Source organism: Pelecanus crispus, chromosome 1 (genome assembly GCF_030463565.1).
Source record: "Pelecanus crispus isolate bPelCri1 chromosome 1, bPelCri1.pri, whole genome shotgun sequence".
In the NCBI taxonomy this organism is placed as follows: domain Eukaryota; kingdom Metazoa; phylum Chordata; class Aves; order Pelecaniformes; family Pelecanidae; genus Pelecanus; species Pelecanus crispus.
This window is the reverse complement of record NC_134643.1, coordinates 218,590,513-218,606,495: the sequence shown is the minus strand read 5'-3', so window position 1 is coordinate 218,606,495 and position 15,983 is coordinate 218,590,513. Positions and strand designations below refer to the sequence as shown.

Sequence of the window (15,983 nt, the reverse complement as noted above, 5' to 3'; positions counted from 1 at the left end):
GCTTTATTACTTTCCAGGTATCTTGGAAATCTTGCAAATTAACTTACAAGGAGAGGTTATACTCTACTCTGCCTCAAATGCTTAATTCTTGATAGGGTTGGGATTTTTCTTGATGAATAAATAACTACTTAATGTTAGGTAAGTATTTCAAACCTGGATATTCTTTACCTGCAGAGAGGAGATGTGCTTGAGAAGGTGCCATTATCTAATTGCTACTTTAAATGTCAGTGACAAGCATATTGGTTTATGTTACAGAGTTTTTATGGTGTATTGGATATATGGTGGACATTGGTTACATTATGTCTTTTATTCCCTTTGTAGTCTCTTCCCGGGAGAGATGTGTGTACAGGGTGACGTTTTGATTTTACAGTTTTGCAATTTTTTTTTTAAAATTGATTATATACAGTATATATGTAAATGAGAAGTGAAAGCTATGTGCCTTCTATCTGGAATGGAAAACAGTGCAGTCAGTGATAGCTCTTAGTATCCGTGAAACTTTATTACACAGTCTTACTGGTATTTTTTTTTTTTTTAAAAGGAAAGGTGGTGCTGTACAGGGAAGGGTTGTCTTGGTTAAATGTAAGTTCCATTGAAGGGTGGAGTTGTTAATGACAGCCTTTATCCTAGAGAGCTGGGTAGTCCTTCTAAATATCCTAAGGCCAGGTCCTTGGGTGCCTTGAAAATAAGAGATTTTAAGAGTGACTCAGAGTTTTATACAAAACCAGGGTAGGAAGTTGCAACAGGTCTGGTGTGTTCTTAAGCCGCTGTTAGTCAAAGGAGATGCTGGAGCATTCTTCACCCTGAGGTAGGTAAGGCTGCATTGCTCTGGTCTGCCAGAAGTCATGAAGAAGTGAAACCTGTGTCTTAATTTACTGGCATTCGGTGGAGTCTCCTCTCCCTGGTTCCAGACATTTTTTGGGCAGCCTTCTTCTTCTTGTAAAGGGTAATAGGCAGGAGAAACACCATGGCTTCAGAAATAAAGTAGAGAGAGAGGCAGCACTGGAAGTGGATTGTGCTTTTTTCTCCTGTGAAATCATGGCCTTACATTGGTGTGAGCAGTGTGTTGCTTCTGTTCCCTGATTACAGCTAAACCTCTGGGTTAGGAGGTGAGGTGAGGCAGCACGGGCAGCATGAGGTTGAGGGGAGGCAGCATTGTGTCTGGGTTTCATATAGCAGCAAACACTTGTGGCATTGTCCCACACAGCAGTGCTCCACTCCATTGCAGACATGCCGTGCTCTCTTATTAAAGCTGAAAAATCAGTATTTGTAGTCACTGGAGAGTTTTATTTTGAAAATTTCTTGTCACTCCATCTCAAAAAGGTAAGAGTGGAACTAAGAAAGTATGGAAAAGGTTGACGAGTAATGGGAGGTATGGAGCTGGTTTTGGCCATTCCTGGATGCACGATAGTGTTGTGGTTTAACCCCAGCAGCAACTCAGCACCACGCAGCCGCTCGCTCACTCCCCCTGCCCCAGTGGGATGGGGGAGAGAATTGGAGGAGTAAGAGTGAGAAACACTCCTGGGTTGAGATAAGAACAGTTTAATAATTGAAATAAAGTAAAATGGTAATGATAATAATAACAATATAATGATGATAATAATATTAATATACAAAGCAAGTGATGCACAATGCAATTGCTCACCACCTGCCGACTGATACCCAGACAGTTCCCGAGCAGCAATCGCTGCTCCCTGGCCAACCCCCCCCCCAGTTTCTATACTGAGCATGACATCACATGGTATGGAACAGCCCTTTGGCCAGTTTGGATCAACTGTTGTGGCTGTGCCCCCTCCCAGTTTCTTGTGCACCTGGCAGAGCATGGGAAGCTGAAAAGTCCTTGACTAGCATAAGCAGTACTTAGCAACAACTAAACTATCAGTGTGTTATCAACATTCTTCTCCTACTAAATCCAAAACACAGCACTATGCCTGCTACTAGGAAGAAAATTAACTCTGTCCCAGCTGAAACCAGGACAGATAGTCAACTATTCAGATCAGTGAGCTGAATCAGAATTGCAGTCCTTCATTCTTGTAGTGAGTAACACAAGCAAACTAACTTTTACAGCTGGCAGTGCTAAGGTCCTGAAACAGACCACCCTGAGGTGCCTAAATAAAGGTGTCCTAGGATCTGTATGCTCCGTTTATAGCTGGACAGCTGAGACCATAATGTCAATGAGATGTTCGTTTCTGTCTGACTCTACAGGGAGTGTTGGGTAACTTACAGACCTTCTGCGACATCTTCTGTTAGCATCTTCATGGAGATTAGTAGTTTGCCAAGGAAGTGTCTACTGGATGTCCTGATGCCCTCTCCTTCCATGCTGCTGTCTGCTACTGATGCCTGCTGCTAAGCCTTGAGCAGTACATTTATTATAAGAATTTGGCCTTCATTGCAGTGTCCTCCCAGCTCACTTGAGTGAAGGGTATCCCAGTTGGAACCATGAACCGCTGCAGTCTGACAGATTTCATAATCTTTCTGTCTTGCCAACGTCAACTTTAATAGTACTTGTGGAACTGAAAGGGAGAGCAAGGTGGTGTCCAGAAGTATCTCTGGTATTTTTTCCATGTAGTCACACCACTGGTGGTGGAGGAGAGGAGGAGAGCCGGCTCCATAGTCTTCTCTTGCCTGTTTTCAGCTGTACACAATATTTAGCTTAGTTGATGTTTATAAAGCACTTCGAAAATGATAAGCATTATCTGATTTTGTTTTTTTCTTTCTTTTTTTTTTTTTTGGTGGGCATGCATCAAGCTCCATTGCCCTTACATATACAGCTCATTTGGTTATCGTGGTCATTGTTTCTTTGGATTGGTTTCTGTGTCGTTCTTTTCTATTTTTCACTTGGGAGTAGAATAGTAAAGAGAAGGGAAAGCAGAAATTTGTATTAGTCTAAAACTTGTTGGAGAAGCTACAGAAATATATTTTTGACTTTGATTTGACATTAATTTATAAGATAGCAGTCTTTTCCTGTTATACTTCTGACACTTTGGTCTGAGGAAGCAAGGCTTCACACTTCAGGTGTAAGGTCTGTGATCTTAAAACAAAAAAATTGTTATTTTGTTCCAAATGTTCATGACCTTTGTACAGTAGGCTAGAAATAGCCAAGGAGATAGCAACTAGTGATCCAGCATTTAGAATACGTTAAGACTCCTTCAACTGAAAGATTATCTGGATTGCATTATTGCCTAATCCATTATGGTTTAAGCAGTCTTGACACTTGATTAAATAATGTGTAAATCTGTTTTCAGAAGTCTGTTTATGCATGTATTTCTCCTCAATCCTTAGTCCAGGCTCCATTTTGGAAACAGATTTTTGGCAGAACTTTCCTGTGGTCACTTTTAGCAGAATCCTCGGCCCATCTCTGAATCTAAAACATCTACTTGCTATTCAGCACGAGTGGACAGTGTTTCAGAAGAGCAGCTCCCTCCCCCATGTTTTTAAATTGAGGAACCGAGACTTTGAGAGGTGTTGCCAATACCGATTCAACAGGATGTCTTTTGCTGGTTTTGCATCAGCACCAGCAGAATGAAGCTCACTCTGTTTGGAACTTCTCTAACTCTAGGCATTGACGAAAAGCCCCTGCCAGTTTTGAGACTCCCTGGGAGATCAGTGCAGATAAAGATGATAATGCCATTAAAAAGAAAAAACAATAAAATCTGTCTCATGGTGCACCCAAAGTATAGTCTTGTGGAGTCATAGGAGCACGCAGGTTGGAGCGACCTTGGGAGGCCATGTAGTCCCAGCCTCCTGCTCAAAGCAGGGCCAGTTGGATGAGGTTGCTTGGGGCCTTTTCCAGTGGAGTTCTGAGGATCTCCGGTGATGCAGAGTCCAGAATTGCTTTGCGCAACCTCTCTAATATTCAGCCATGCTCAAGTGAAAATTTTTCTTCCTTGGGTCTAATCTGACTTTCTCATATTTGAACTTGTCTGTTGCCTCTTGTCTTACCCCTGTGTACCTCTGAGAAGAGCCTGGTTCTCTACACCTTCCCATTGGACAGTTGCAGAATTTCTGTGGACAAAATGACTTTGAGAACCTTCAGTGTTTGAGTCATTAAGTAACTGTTCTTTATAAAACATGGGACATACATTAAACTGACCAAAAAGAACATTTATTTTTTAGATCCAGGCTGTTTTCTGCTTTAGCAGGTTTTTGGAGACAATATACCATTTCTATAAGATTTGTCAGGAATATGTTGTTCTTCCAGCAGGTGGTGAAAAATTTTTTGAGGACTTGCAGTTTGTTAATTGGAATCGAAAACCTTTAGAAATACGTCATCATTTTGTAGGCACTGTGTATTTGGATTACTTCAGTGATATTCTGACCTTAATTAGTGATATTCCAATTGTCTGGAAGACAAAACTCAGTGTAAATTTATCACACCTTAAAAGTTCTGATATCTGGCAGACAGCATTTCTGACTATTATGGCCAATGGTAACAAGGTAATAAAATTTCTCCTATACTTCCCATTTAGGATTGTTTGATGTATTTCCTGGTATAAATATTGTAACAGCTGGAACAAGTTCAAAGGAAATCTTTGTGGTATTGTTCATAAAACCAGCAAACTTAAGAGGCTTTGATTTACTACTTAAATGGGCATGTCTCCTTTTCCTTTTTTATTTTTCTTTACAATGTGCAAAAAAGAGCCTAACTGAATTAAAGTTTTTGTCGCCCCCCCCCCCCCCCCCCCTTTTTTTTTATTTCCCTCCTCCCTCAGATTGCAGCTATTCTCAGGAAACGAAAACTTGACTATTATTTGCACAAACTGCTACCTGAGATCTTGCAATCAACTTCCTTTCTGACAGCAAATGGGACCTTGTATGTTGCTTGCTTTTGCATTCTAAGGTTGGTATACTGTCCTAAAAGTCAAATGTAATAGGTAAGCTATTTTTATGCAACTTTTCAATTTATATAATAATTTGTCTTCTTTTATAATAGCCTTGTTTGTAATGCATACGAGTAAGAAAAGCAACAGCTGTGCCATCATCTTGATTTCTGGTCTTACCACTTGAATATGAACCTTTTTTTTCTTTTTCTTTCTTGTTTTTGTAATCTTTTAAATCAGTAAAAAAGTCAATGTATTCACTTTGCTTCCTTTTCTGTTTTACTGATTCAAAACACACTGTTGCAGGAAATTCAAATATATTCTAGAGGGGAACTGAGAAGGCCTAATCGTTCTCTCCTAGAAATAATTAATGTAATTTGATGTTGTTTTCTATTTTCCTGATGCAGGGGCTGTGATGACTTTTCATTATCCTAAACTTTATCCAGCCATCCAAGTTTGTACTTTCCTTATTTGTGGTCATAAATGAAGGAAATCCCAGGACAGCTTCTGGGGTTCTGTAAGATACAGACTTGCTCTGAAAAATGAGTATAAATGCCACTTCTGTATCCTGAGCTGTTTCCAGTGTATATTTCAAGTAACTGTCAGGATAGTTAAAAATTAAACTTTACTTTTTAGGAACATGATGATGTCCTAGATGTAAATGCATTTATTGTAAGCGATATTATACATAGACATGTAAAGCGTACAGTAGCTACGAATTTTTGAAAGTTATCTGACAGTGCACTCACCAGTCCCTCTAGAAGTTAATCAAACCCAATATGCCCTACTTCCGGATGTGTTCAGAGGCCTCTCAACTTTGCTTCAAAGCTGAGGGAGAAGGTAAGAAGAGGCGGAGCTGGCAGACAAGCCATGGAATACTTTTAAGTAAATCATTTGCAAAGCTCAAATCTTTAAGTAACAAGCTCTAAAGAATAGGAATTTTTTTAGCAATCTGAGTTGTATTAATACTGATTTATCTTTACTAGTCTGAGCTGTACAGTGGTCTTCCTTATCCTGCCATGTACTTGCTTGTAAATCTGCAGTGCCTTACTTCAGTGCGTAGTCAGATGTTACTCTCTAAATTAAGCTGGTGTGGTTTTAAGTTTTATTGTTTTCAGCTGTTCCTCTAACAGGTTACTAGCTATTTAGGAGATCTATGACTATGCCTGTGTAGTAAATGAACCAGGTAAGAGATTAGTGTCTGACTCTGAAGCCAGTTGGTGTGGCATTGCTTTCACCTGCATGGAGCATAGCTGTCTAAAGCTGTTTTGACCTCCAAAACCAGCAGCATAGCCAGATGCAGACTGAATAAAGGGAATTGTACCTAGTCTATGCGCCTTTCAAGTCCCCCGAAGCATTCTTTGGGTTGACCCAGGCCAAAATCATGCAAAGGACAATTCTAATAATTTGATGTGAGGGAGGGATGCCTGTAAATGCTTACCCTACTGTTCTTACAGCTGTGCAGCAGAGTAACCAACCAACATCTTGAGAGATGTACATGTGTTTTCTGTTGCAAAGAGATGCCCATGAAGAGTTGTCACCTCCAGCAGAATCTATGCCGGTAGGGTTTCTGGAGGCTGCCCGCCACCTGGACTTGAAAATAAAAAATGTCAGCCTGTTGGCTGGGGTGCAAGTTGGAGCTGGTGAACTGAAATCACAAATGGAGGCAAAAGAAGAAAGTATTTAGGAAGCCTTACACGTTAACACGTGTTGGAGTAGTCATGGGCAGGTGCTTTGAACAAGTCAGTTCAGTACTTAAATATGGTCAAGGAGCCAAGTAAGGGTTATTTGAAGAGAAAATGAGAACAAGCCAGAAAGCTGTATAAATATGTGACACCTTTATAAGTTGAGTACTGTACGCCTTTTTCCGGACCACCCCCCGGAAGAGCTTCTCCTAAGATCATAATGTTGACAAGTCCTTCACTTGGAATGTACTTAATATCAACATTGTCTTGCAGCTTGAGCCATATAAGCTTTCTTCTCGTCTGCTGCTGGGTGGGTGACAGAGGATGGAGATGTGACACTTCACTCCTTTTTTTTTAAACTAATTTTTGTGGGGTTTTTTCATTCTTTTTAATGTTTTGTTTGAACTTGTATGATTCCTTGAATTTATTGCTCTGTGATGCAGTGTAATTCCTTCTGTAGCCCCTGAGAGCAAAACTAATTGTATGTAATTTTCCAGCCCAGAATGAGATTTGGTATTGTGTGTTTCAATCCATCAAAGAAGTATCAGTACCTCTATGGTTCTGCGTAACTGGGGCCTGAGTATTTCTGAACTTGATTTGCAACCATGCAAAGAGATTGTCTGAGACTTTGGAGACCTAGATGCTCTAGATCTGATTCTAGATAGTGATGAGAGATTGGATGTGATAGATCTTTATAATAGGATGCATGCTGCAGTTTTTGTATGCTTTTTTGGTTGGAAGGTGTATTATATATATTATATTTAGATTGGATATTAGTAAAAATTTCTTCATGGAAGGGGTAGTCAAGCGTTGGAACAGGCTGCCCAGAGAGGTGGTGGAGTCACCATCCCTGGAAGTGTTCAAAAAATGGGTAGACGTGGCACTTTGGGACACGGTTTAGTGGGCTGGTGGTGTTGGGTTGATGGTTGGACTGATGATCTTAAAGGTCCTTTCCAATCTTAATGATTCCTAGTTTTTACTTTCATTATAAATGATCCAGCCACCAAGCCAGGAGGCGTGGGGTTGCTACTCTCCCCTTAATTGGTTTAGTGGTGGACTTGGTAGTGTTAGGTTAATGGTTGGACTGGATGATCTTAAAGGTCTTTTCCAACCTAAACGATTCTGTGATTCTATAGTGGGAGCAGCAGTAACTCGGAAGCAAAATTGTCCAGCAAGCCCCGTGCAGCTGACTGATCTTACCCTCCTGGAGTTCTAGACCAAAGCAACAGATTAAAGGGTTTGTAGCTGGATATATTAACCTCATATTTACCTGCACAATTCCTGATTTGAGAAGAGTTGCCTGCTTCCTTCTTTTGTAGCACCGAGGAGGAGATGTGTTAGCAGGCATATAGGGTGTCCTGGATAAAGTGACCACTTCATCTGTTCGTACCTTTACCGAAGTCCCAGTGAATCTTCAGTCCCTGTGTATACTGAAGATACATCTTAGTCATCCAGTAACAATTAAAAGACCTAAATATGAAATGTAATTGTTGGTGAGAAGTCTGGCTTCTGGCCATATGTCTTTTTGATTCTCTTGTACTATTTGTTTCCTTTCAGCTAGGGAAACCCACCAAAATTGAAACCGCTGCAAATATATTTCAAGGATGTAAAACTTCAGGCAAGAAAGTGCAATTACAATAATTTCAGGCATTGTTTAATATTCTCACCATTTCATAGGCGGGCAAAATTTCAAAAACATGTAAATCCAGTATGAGCAATGGTGTAGGCTGTGGATAGATGTTCTCATTCTGGAAGGGTTTACCAAGCTAACTTGGCTGACTTTTTCTTGGGGTTTTTTTGTTTGGGTTTTTTTTTTTTTGTTTTTTTTACTTCTTTTTTTTCTTGAAGTGAATTAGGGAGTATGTGCAGACTGCTCTGCTGGCAGAGCAGTGGCAGTGGTGATCTCTGTTACGGATGTGTGACAGGCCAGCTGGGTATTGTAATATCTTCTGCTGGTGAGGTCCAGGAGACTACATCTGTCTGACCTTCAGATGGAAGTGCTAGGCTCCAGTGTTAACTCTGTTAAATGAAAGGTGTGTTTTTTAGGTGTTTGGTTTTATTAAATGCAAAACCTCATGAAGACATGGTTTTCTTAGTCTAGCAACTGGAGTAATTTAAGTTTGTCCACATACAGCTATACATTAGCTTGCTTAATTAGATTCAACTTTATGTATCAACCAGCCTTTGAGTTTTGGATATAGTTGTACATTGAGAAATTACATGCATAACCTGAAAGAACTTCTATATCTCATTCCAATTTCTAACCATAGACCATGTGAAAATAACCATGCAAATAATAGCATAAACTTGTTTTCATTTACTTTAGCAGAAGTTTAAACGTTTCGCTTACTGATTGGACATTTTAATTTCCACTAGGTTTTATTATGTAAAATATGTTACTGTTGTTTCCGAAATCTTACCAAACTGAACATGTAAGCATTCGCAGAGGGATTCTAAACCATGCCAGAGTAACAAATTCCTATTTCTTTCCCACAGAAAACACATTTGTTCTGTTACTTAACAGGTGTGTCTGGTAAGATGTGTTCATACTTACTAAGATGTTTAAAATGGCTTCTCTGAAACTTCATACAGTAATTGCTTTCCAAGAGAGTCCTAATAATGAACTTTAGCTCCCGCAGCATTTGGCATTGTCATCCTGAGAAATTATCCTTTTGCAGCTGTGGGAATGAACAGTGTGTGTAATTGCCATTACATCACTTGCTGCTGATACACTGGCTTTCTTTTCACTTATGAACATAAGCTGGCATTGCTCACTGGTAATGCTGTTTTGCAGGAGAAGTATGAAATGAGGCTGATCATGCCTTTTACAGCAAGAATGAAAGTGGGCTAATCGGATGATATTGATTAATTATCTCTGTTCTCTCTTCTGTGTTGTCAACATTAAATTTTATCTAAGAAAACTTCTTTTTCTACCCTGTATGTGTTTGCCATTTTGTTTGTTGTATTTTGTTTGCTGTGTTTTTAGAAGGGTAGACTCCATTATAACACTCTATTTTCCTGAACTGATAGTGCTTATTGCCTGAGCAGCATCCATGTAATTGAAGTATGTTTATTATCATGCTACCAAATTTCATGACTGCCTGACTATTGTTTGCTTCTGTGATCAACCTGGATTAGTTTGAAGGTGCAGGTGTCCTGAACAGACCAGATGTGGCTGGTGACGTTGTGTCTGACATGCATTTTGGTTTTCCTCCTTTAACACTGACCAATTTATAGAAATACTTTCTTAGATGTTGTCATTTGTGTAACTACTTTTTTTCAACTCTTATTCTTGGAGGAATTTTGATAGCTGAAATTGTGTGGACTCTTTGAGTGAAACCCAGATCTTGTTGCAAAAAATGAGAGCTTTCCTGCCTTAATAGAACTGGAATGTCACTGTTGCTTCCAGTTGTAATGTACAGATTGATTCCTTGGCTTACTGTAAATGACTGGTTTACTGTTTTTAGCATCAGTTGACTATCTGTCTTTGGAATGTGATGTATATTACAATAATTTGATTTGATTTCTGGCTCACCTGATTACATCCCTACATTCCCCAAGGCACATCTTCCTGAAGATGTATTTGGACAAGTAGTAGTGAGGGGAGCAACTATAAGTTCTTTTGGAAGATTTTTCTGTAATTAGTATCTGCAACTTTTCAGAAACATCTCTTGAAAGCACTGCTTGCTTTGAAGCAAAGTAATCCTTTAAATTAAATGGATATGTTAATGAAGTATTTCAGGTGTTTAATGTTTATGAAGTGCTTCAAGAACCCCTCTGAGAACTATTGAACTGTAAAAATATAATGATTAGTATTTATTTGTAAGTATTGATTAATGTAAAGGGACAAAATTAATCTTAATAAAGCGTGCATATTTTTATGATAAAGGTAAAATATGGTGTTGTGCATGAATGTTCCGGTTGCTTTGCATGTAATATGTGTACAAATTACATTTTCAGGAAGATCCTTGGAAAATTCTACTTTTGGTCTCCTGGCTTTGGTGCTGCTTTACCTGCTTCTTATATGGCTATTCTCATCGAAAGGAAAAGCAGGTACGGTTTGTGTTTATGGATTTTCAGTTTTATTAAATAATCTTTCTTGGTTTGGTCATTTGATGCTTGATATTTGACCATTCAGTGGTTTTGTTTCAGAATGCTGAAAATGTAGTTAATTTAAAATAGTGTCTTTTGCAACCTTAGATTTAAAGGTAAGAAGCTACTTTACAAACACCAAGTTTCTTTTTTGTGGTTTGTTTTTCTTGTTTAAGGTGTAATTGGGTTACTTAGGATTGCCTGATGAAGCTCGGTTGCTTAGGATTTCCTACTGAAGCTCTGTGTGTGGGTTTTTTTTTATTTTATTGTTTAAATATAATTTAAATAATATTTGCAATTAGTCCCAGAGAAGGAGCATGCTAATGAAAGTTGCTGATGACTTGAGTTGACATGACATGGGTTAAGATAGAGGAGTAGTAGGATGCTGTGGAAAAAACTGACCAGAAGAGCTGAAGTAATCCAAATTGGATGAAACATAATGGTACAGAAAGCAAAGCCTTTCGCTTAAGGGAAGGTGCCGAAATTCAGCTATCAATGGGAAGTTCGTTATGAAAGCATGAAGAGGTGGGAGGAAAGCTCCGAGTGATCCAAGGATAGCCGAAAGCTGCTGTTTGTAACGTGGCCATGAAAGGTGGCAGGTGAAATCCTGGGCTGTAAGGTTTTAATGTTTTGAAATTCAACTTATGTTGGTAGCTTGTATCAATAGTGAAAGTTATAATGCTTAATTGCTTTAATATGGAATGAGATGCTTTAGTCATCTGGTTAGTAGGTTTTATTCAAAGTAGAGAAGGTGACAGAAGGGTAATGTAAGGGATTACTCTTCAAAAGATGATGAGGCAGGGTTTAGTACTAGAGATGATGTGAACACACTTTTGGTTACTATGAGTATCTGAAACTTCCTTAAGTAGTCATTTCAAAATAACTGCAAATATGTATACATCATGTTGTTGACTGTCAGGCCCCATTCCTAAACTTCAGTCATGGAGTAAGCAAAGTCCAAGCCAAGTTTTAGGGAAGATTGTCAAAGTTACGTCCTTTTAAAAGAATGCGTTATCCATTGTTTTTGAAGATTGAGGATGTGTAAGAAGTTCTGGAAAGGTGGGAGGACTTCTAAATTACTTTAATGTAACTGTAACTGTAGAGAAAATTGTCGTAATGAAGTTACTACATAAGTTAATTACCTTTTTATTGTCTTTTCTTTACGATTTTCATCTTACTGTAATTACTTCCTAAGAGGGTGGATACATTTTGGTAGAACTTTGTCTAGTTACTTAGACTCCAGCGCTGCTGTTGGCATCAGTCTTTTGATTTTGTAGTGAGAGCAAATGCGTTTCCTCCCTTTGATCGGTGACACCACTAGCTTAGCTTTTCTTACAGCCCTGTTACAATGTGAGGATTTTGTGTGTCAGACTTCTAATACTTCTAGATAACATTAAAGGGGAAGAAATCAGGCTGGTTGTCCATCTATGAGTTTCTTGTAGCTTTCAGAGTATTTGTGAGTCACGAGTTGAAACTGCTTGTGAGCCCAAACCTGTACAAGGCTTTTGTGTAACACTGGAACAACTTGGAAAGACTTGCAAACCTAAGCTTGTTAAGTGTAGCAAAAAGAGTAGGCAAACAAATTTTATGTCAAATGGGGATTTCTAAAAGTCTTAGTGGCAATGTATGAAAGCTTTGACATGTTAACAGGCTCCTATTTAGCATCTGAAATTTGAAAGAAATGAAAGTTGAAGTAGAGGTCTATGAAAATGAAAAGGTAGGTTGGTACAGCATGTATGTAAAGAATACTGCTGAAATAGTTAATTCCTGGAAGGTTATTCTTTCTGTTAGAATCCAAAATGTGTGACCTAAGGTATTTTGCCTAAAAAGTTCACATTATATTGCATCAGATAACATGTAAAAAGGCAACATCGGTATTGCAGTATAACACATGCAGCTGAAAATGTGGGGTCATTGTTATTCATGGAAAAAAAATGTTAAATGGCATCAAAAGGGAGTTGAAAGTTTAAGGTTTGTAAAATATGAAGTTGTTTAGTGTGTTATCAGATGCTAACTGTGTATAATGTGTGAAATGCTGCTGCTGACAGTAAAATACGACTTTCTGATTTCACATCTGTCTGCTTGTTAGCTTCTGTTACAGACAAAATCAAATTTTAATAGACTTGTAGTCTCTTAGGAAACTGACATTTGATGTGGCAACACAGTGGCATTTTCAGTTGTATCCTGAGTAGCTTACAACAAATTATATTGAAAAATCAGGGAGGTGGGAAAAAGTCCTGATTTGAGTTCATAAACATGTCTCTAGCCCTTTAAATTGCTACTAGCAGCTGGCAGTAACATCAAACTTAATCACTTAATCTCTTCCCAAGTGGATACCCTATTTTAAGTACCTCACTGGCATTTGCTTGCACAGCATCCCTGTCAGTCCTGAACTTGGGAACAGCAGGCTTGTAAATCAGATTTTCTTCTGGGTGTTGCTGTTCATGTGTGCCAGCCTTGTACATTTTATAATTCTTACGGGAGAATGGGGAAAAAGAGATGGATAGCTTGTCTAGGCGCATTATAATCCTGAGGAGGAGCATGTTTTCTGATGTGTTACAAAACTAGTGTGATTATAGTTTATATCTGTGTAATATCTAATTGCAAATTTGCATGGCACTGGCAATGAGAAGGGGAGGCGACATTGCATAGAAACTTCAGACTCAGGAAATGATCTGCATTTTATTATGCTGCTACAGTTCTATAAAGATACAAATTGCATGTTAGTATGTCCATGTGTATTCTATTTGGTGATTATAAAATATGGTTATCCTGTCTATGAAAACTAGTTTATTAGGATCTGTGGAAAGGAATAAAACCACTTGTAAACTTTTTTGTATATATATCTATAAATGCTCTGTGAGATTACTGGAAGAGAACTCGTCACGTTGTTATGATTATAAGTAATGTGTTGATAAGAATTATTTCTTAGATAGTAATTGAATGTAGATACTTAAACATGGAGATTATGTGCCTGTAATGTGCAGATTCATATTCTATGCCTTTAGTCCCTTAGTCCGGTAGGAGTAGCTCAGAATTTTTGCCGCTTTCTGGTACTCTCAAGCAGTGTGAGTTGCCTGTTAGGATTAGGAGGAAGCGTTTTTACTGGCCAATTTATAAATGACAGTCTGACGTCTGTTAGCTGCATAGCTGGTATACATTTGATGCTCTGAGAAGTGCTAAGAGGGCATAGAGTTAAATTTCAGCTGATTTTTACTTTACAGTATCTTATACAGTACAGATCTTTTTAATTGTTTTTAGTGTTAGTCCTGCCATGTTGTTTCTTTTCGCGGTATTTATGGCTCTGGTAGAGGTGCTGAAAAATGAGAAATGAAACAAAAAATATTGTAGGTGTTACTGGTGTGTTATGTGTTTTCACATGCAAAGAAAATGTTCTTAGAAATAAGGAGAGTACTCCATTTCCCTGGAGAAATGTACACAGTTCATTAGAATGTACATTTTTGTAATTCCTTTTGATTATTTGGCCGTAATGCCAACATTGTAATTGCTCTTTATGTATATATTGTCATAATAACTATAGCTGTATTATAATAAGTAAGCTTATAACAGGTGCACTTGCACAAGTGTATTTAAAGGAATATAATTTTCTTTACAGTTTCACTTTTATACATCTTCTATTAAAGAAAAAATGTGCAATTCTTTTGTCACAGAATTCAGTTTGGTAGTGTTAGACATTAAAACTTGTGTTAATGCCTCCTCAAAAATAGAGATATGACTCAGCTACGTTAATTTCATTAAGCTTCCTTAGGAAATCATTACATGCATTTTATTAACCTTTGTATGGGGTTATTTTACCAGTGTACTCCTTATTTACTCCTATAGGTGGTGTTTCAAATTGTTGATAAGAGGCAATTTTATTTGTCTGTAATTTTGAAAAATGAATATTTTGCTTACGTCTTTTGGCCTCTGCTTGTAATTTGAAGTTACAGTCTCCTGTCATTTTTTTTCAACACCTGCTAAATGTTGTGAACAAGAATTGAGCATGTAGTAGAGGAGGAGGTATGTGGCTTAGACTGAAAGACATGGTACTGCCTTGTTCTAGAAGCACCGAGATTGTTAGAAGGCAAGGAAGTAACTGAATATACTTGTTAAAATTGTTGTGAATGAAGCTGTTGAAATGTGATTTGAGGCTTGGCTGAAGCCAGCCTCTTACTGGAAATCTGATTAGATCAGTTGTACCTTACTGATTTCTAAGACAGAGAAGTCTGATAGCTCAGTGAAGAGCCTGTACTTAAGACCTCTGTGACTACTTTCAACGAAAAGAATGATATTCTCTTAAGTGTTTTCTAAATGTGCTAACGTTTCAAAACCATTTAAGTTGTGTTTTGCTGACAGCTAAATGGCAAACTTCAGTTTGTTGGACTCTTGTTCAAAAAATAATGTATTAGTGAGTTTCAAGAACTATAACGAAAGCTTTAAGAAGGGACACAAGTATGGTTTTAATGAAATTAATTGTCTTACTGCCTGGCTAACTTCCCCCCCCGCCCCTTTGTAAGCAATTAAGTCAAAGGAAGTTTAACTACAGCCACCTAAAAGTTTCGTGGCAGTTCTGAAGGGACCCTTCTGGGATTGCCCCCTGGTCCCCCCCTTAGGCTGCATTAATGTTTACGTACTGGCTGTTAACATCATAGCGGCGCCTGTCTCGTTGCTACAGTTAAGACTGTGTCACTGTTGGTATTATAAAACTTGAGATTTAGGGCTTTTATAATTTGGTTGTAAAATCTTGCTCTGGGCGACTATTGGCAACGTGTTTTTAGTTGAAAACTTTGGGTGTTTTTCATAAAAAAAAATCAGTATGCTGGACTCTCAAAAATATTTAAAGCATGTGCATTTAAAAAGTGATGTATTGCAACAGTGTACATTATAGAGAACACATATATACACATATATTTAGTATTCTTGGAAAGAAAAGTATTACTATGTATTGCTTAGAAAAGTGGCAGAAACATTTGTGTAAGAACAATGTGGAATTTTTAGACTGTACGTTTGTTCTCCTGATGAAACTTTCAGTTGCTTTTAGGGTTATTTGCTTGCCATAAATGCCATTAGTCTAAAGACATTATAAAGGAAGAATATGGCAGCATAGTAGTGGTAAAAAGTATACGCTGCAAATAAATACAGCATTTTTGTATGTTTGTCCATTCAAATACAGATTTGTTGGTACATATTTCTGTAGTATAGTAGTATAGTATATTTAGACTTGAGGTGACAATTTCCTTTCTCAAAATGTTCTATGGTTATTTGGTTTGATGCTGTGTTTTAGGGAAACCTATAAATCACCAGTATGGCTGGGCGCATGATCAAAACAAGTAAACAAACTTTTAACACAGCAAGTGTTTTTGCAGGCTTTAGTCTTACTTGCTACAGC

The 15,983-nt window shown here is 38.1% G+C and overlaps 1 protein-coding gene across 2 annotated transcripts in view; it reads left to right on the top strand.

Moving 5' to 3' along the window:
* Positions 1-15,983, top strand: part of TMEM135 (transmembrane protein 135) — a 190,991-nt gene that overhangs the window by 10,869 nt on the left and 164,139 nt on the right. For both annotated transcript variants that reach the window (XM_075725055.1, XM_075725047.1), the window contains exons 2-3: positions 4,710-4,837; positions 10,463-10,555. In XM_075725055.1, the coding sequence (XP_075581170.1) occupies positions 4,710-4,837; positions 10,463-10,555 (221 nt within the window). The remainder of the gene's footprint in view (positions 1-4,709; positions 4,838-10,462; positions 10,556-15,983) is intronic.